We start from the raw sequence: 3166 nt of genomic DNA, 5'->3' as shown, positions 1-3166 counted from the left end.
TGGCCTCCCAAGTAACTGGGATTACAGGCATGCGCCACCATGCCTGGCTGATTTTTATATTTTCAGTAGTGACAGGGTTTCGCCCTTTTGGCCAGGCAGGTCTCGAACTCCTGACCTCAGGTGCTTTGCCTGCTTTGGGTGCCACCCAAAGTGCTGGGATTACAGGCATGAATCACCGCACCTGGCCTGACAGGATCTTAAACAGAACACAGGAGACACCAACAATTAAAAAAACAGGACCCAGTTTAATATTTAAGCTGCAGCGAGGTTACTGAGGCATCTTGGCGCTCAGTCCCTGAGCTCTGGGACACCCAACTGGGAGTGGGGCCTCCATTCTCCAACGTACAGACCTCCCACTTAGGGAAACAGTCACACAATGTCTGGCTGGGACGCCGCAGGCCTGGCCGTTCTGTGGCCGCATCCGCGTCCGGGTCCCTGTGGCCTGGCTGGGCGAGCCGAGGAGGGGGCTGATTCCTGGGAGCGGTTCAGCAGCGAGTTCTGAATGTCTTCCAGGACTTCACGGAAGAGCTCCTCTCGGGACTTCGTGCCGTCTAGGTAGACTGAAATCAAAAAGGCGGCGGTCAGGGCCGCCAGGAGAAGGGGGGCAGAGCACAGGGGGAGGAGTGGTCGGCTGGGTCGGAAGCAAGGAGACCTGCAGAGTCAGGCTGCTGGAGTCCGTTCCTGGACCAACAGCAAGAGGGGAGCGGGCGTGGTGGCTCACACCTGTAATCCTAGCACTTTGGGAGGCCGAGGCAGGCGGATCACGAGGTCAGGAGTTCGAGACCAGCCTGACCAACATGGTGAAACCTCATGTCTACTAAAAATACAAAAATTAACCAGGCGTGGTGGCGTACACCTGTAATCCCAGCTACATGGGAGGCTGAGGCAGGAGAATGGCTTGAACCTGGGAGGCGGAGGTTGCAGTGAGCCAAGATTACGGCACTTTACTCCAGCCTGGGTTACAGAGCAAGACTCTGTCTTGAAAAAAAAAAAAAAGATGGAGAGGGACTGGGCTCAGGGTCCCACCCAGGGCAAGGCCTGGTCATGCTCAGGGGCTTACCCACTTCCACACCGTTGGCCTCCATCTCCTGCCTATACTTCTGGTACATGGGCCACACATGGCCATCGAAGAGGCCGGGGGGATCAGGGACTGTGTACTTGCGGGTACTGCAGAGGGAGAAGGCAAGGATGGCTTAGAGCACAGAAGGGTGATGCCAAGAATATACCCCCGGGGTGGCGGGGACCTGAAACCTCTGAGTCACAGTCAGGGACAGAACCTCTGAGCAAGGGGACCTTCGGTCAGAAGTCCTGGGCTGGAGGCTCCAACCTCCAGCATGTTCCCCCTACGGGCCCAGGAAATGCCCTGGACAGGGTTGGCGTGGGCCGTGCTATCCAGGCCTCGGGCTCTGGGTGCCTGGCACAGAGCTCCAGCCAGCTAAGTGCCCGGTGCCTGTGGCTTTGGGGTGTGGCCTGTGTGCAGTGGTGTTTTCTTCTTCTTTTTTTTTTTTTGGACACAGAGTCTCGTTCTGTTGCCCAGGCTGGAGTGCAGTAGCCTGATCTTGGCTCACTGCAACCTCTGCCTCGTGGGTTCAAGCCATTCTCTTGCCTCAGCCTCCCGAGTAGGTGGGATTACAGGCGCCCGCCACCACACCGGGCTAATTTTTTAATTTTTAGTAGAGACGGGGTTTCACTATGTTGGCCAGGCTGGTCTCGAACTCCTGACTTCAGGTGATCCACCCACCTTGGCCTCCCAAAGTGCTGGGATTACAGGCGTGAGCCACTGTGCCCAGTCGCCCTTTTTTTTTTTTTTTTTTTTGAGACAGAGTCTCCCTCTGCCACCCAGGCTGAAGTGCAGTGACCCAATCTCAGCTCTGCCTCCTGGGTTCAAGCGATTCTCCTGCCTCAGCCTCCCAAGTAGCTGGGATTACAGGTGCGTGCCACCACGCCCGGCTAATTTTTGTATTTTTAGTAGAGACAGGGTTTCATCATGTTGGCCAGGCTGGTCTCAAACTCCTGACCTCAGGTGATCCGCCAGCCTCGGCCTCCGGAAGTGCTGAGATTACAGCCTGGAGCTACCACACCCGGCCCCTAGTGGCATTTTCTAGGTTACTGCTGGTCCCACCTGGGAATTCAAGACAGGGCCCTCGGGAGCCCACCACACCCCAGACACCAAGCGCACCTTCTCCTCCACTTGCACTCTTCATACGGGACGGTCAGGAAGTACCGGCGGCTGTACAAGTCCACCAGGGGCCTGGGAGGGGCAGGGGAGACACAGTCAGCACCTGTGAGCTTTCCTTCCACTGCGGTCAAAATATGCAGCCCCCTAGCCTTGGCTCTCAGAGGGTGGCGAGGGCAAGGGGTGGTCTGGGCCAGTGAGTTTAGGGGTCAGGGAGGGAAGCTGAATTGACCAACATCCCTGCAGCAGCCCCCCACAAAATTGAATCATGCCTCTTCTCCAACTTGGACGGGCAGAGAGAGACAGAATGTCTTGCTCAGGGCCACACAGTGAGGCTGGAGGGCGCAGCCTAGGTTACTGGTCTGCCCGAGAAGGCTGAGGTTCCAGAAGAAAGACTCAGTTTCCCCAAGAAGGGTGGCTGTTTACCCCAGACTTGAGTTTTTACATTTAAATTTGTTTTTGAGACGGACTCTCTCTGTCACCCAGGCTGGAGTGCGGTGGCGCTATCTCAGCTCACTGCAACCTCCACCTCCCGGGTTCAAGCGATTCCCTTGCCTCAGCCTCCTGGGTAGCTGGGATTACAGGCGCACGCCACCACACCTGGCTAATTTTTTGTATTTTTAGTAGAGACGGGGTTTCGCCATGTTGGCCAGGCTGGTCTAGAACTCCTGACCTCAGGTGATCGATCCACCTTGGCCTCCCAAAGTACTGGGATTACAGGCGTGAGCCACCGCGCCAGGCTCCAGGCTTGGGTTGATGCCAGCTGTGCCCCCAACTCCTGACTTCTCGTGGTGGCTCTGCTCCTGGGTCTTCTGCCTGTTAAAATCAAGACGTGAGCCGGGCGCGGTGGCTCATGCCTGTAATCCCAGTACTTTTGGAGGCCGAGGCGGGCGGATGGCTTGAGGTCAGGAGTTTGAGAACAGCCTGGTCCAACAGGGTGAAACCCCATCTCTACTAAAAATACAAAAATTAGCCAGGTGTGGTGGCGCA

At 56.7% G+C, this 3166-nt stretch overlaps 1 protein-coding gene across 1 annotated transcript in view; it reads right to left on the bottom strand.

Annotated features, from left to right (window-relative positions):
• Positions 1 to 225: 225 nt before the first annotated feature.
• The window catches only part of NMRK2 (nicotinamide riboside kinase 2), a 7789-nt gene continuing 4848 nt past the window's right edge, over positions 226 to 3166 (bottom strand). Inside the window, exons 5-7 of the mRNA XM_011943606.1 lie at positions 2180 to 2300; positions 1061 to 1167; positions 226 to 560 (exon numbers count right to left, since the gene is read on the bottom strand). Coding sequence (XP_011798996.1) covers positions 370 to 560; positions 1061 to 1167; positions 2180 to 2300 — 419 coding nt within the window. The 3' untranslated portion in view covers positions 226 to 369. The remainder of the gene's footprint in view (positions 561 to 1060; positions 1168 to 2179; positions 2301 to 3166) is intronic.

This window comes from Colobus angolensis, unplaced genomic scaffold (assembly GCF_000951035.1).
Source record: "Colobus angolensis palliatus isolate OR3802 unplaced genomic scaffold, Cang.pa_1.0 Scaffold22, whole genome shotgun sequence".
NCBI classification, from domain to species: domain Eukaryota; kingdom Metazoa; phylum Chordata; class Mammalia; order Primates; family Cercopithecidae; genus Colobus; species Colobus angolensis.
This window is presented reverse-complemented; position numbering and strand designations above follow the sequence as displayed.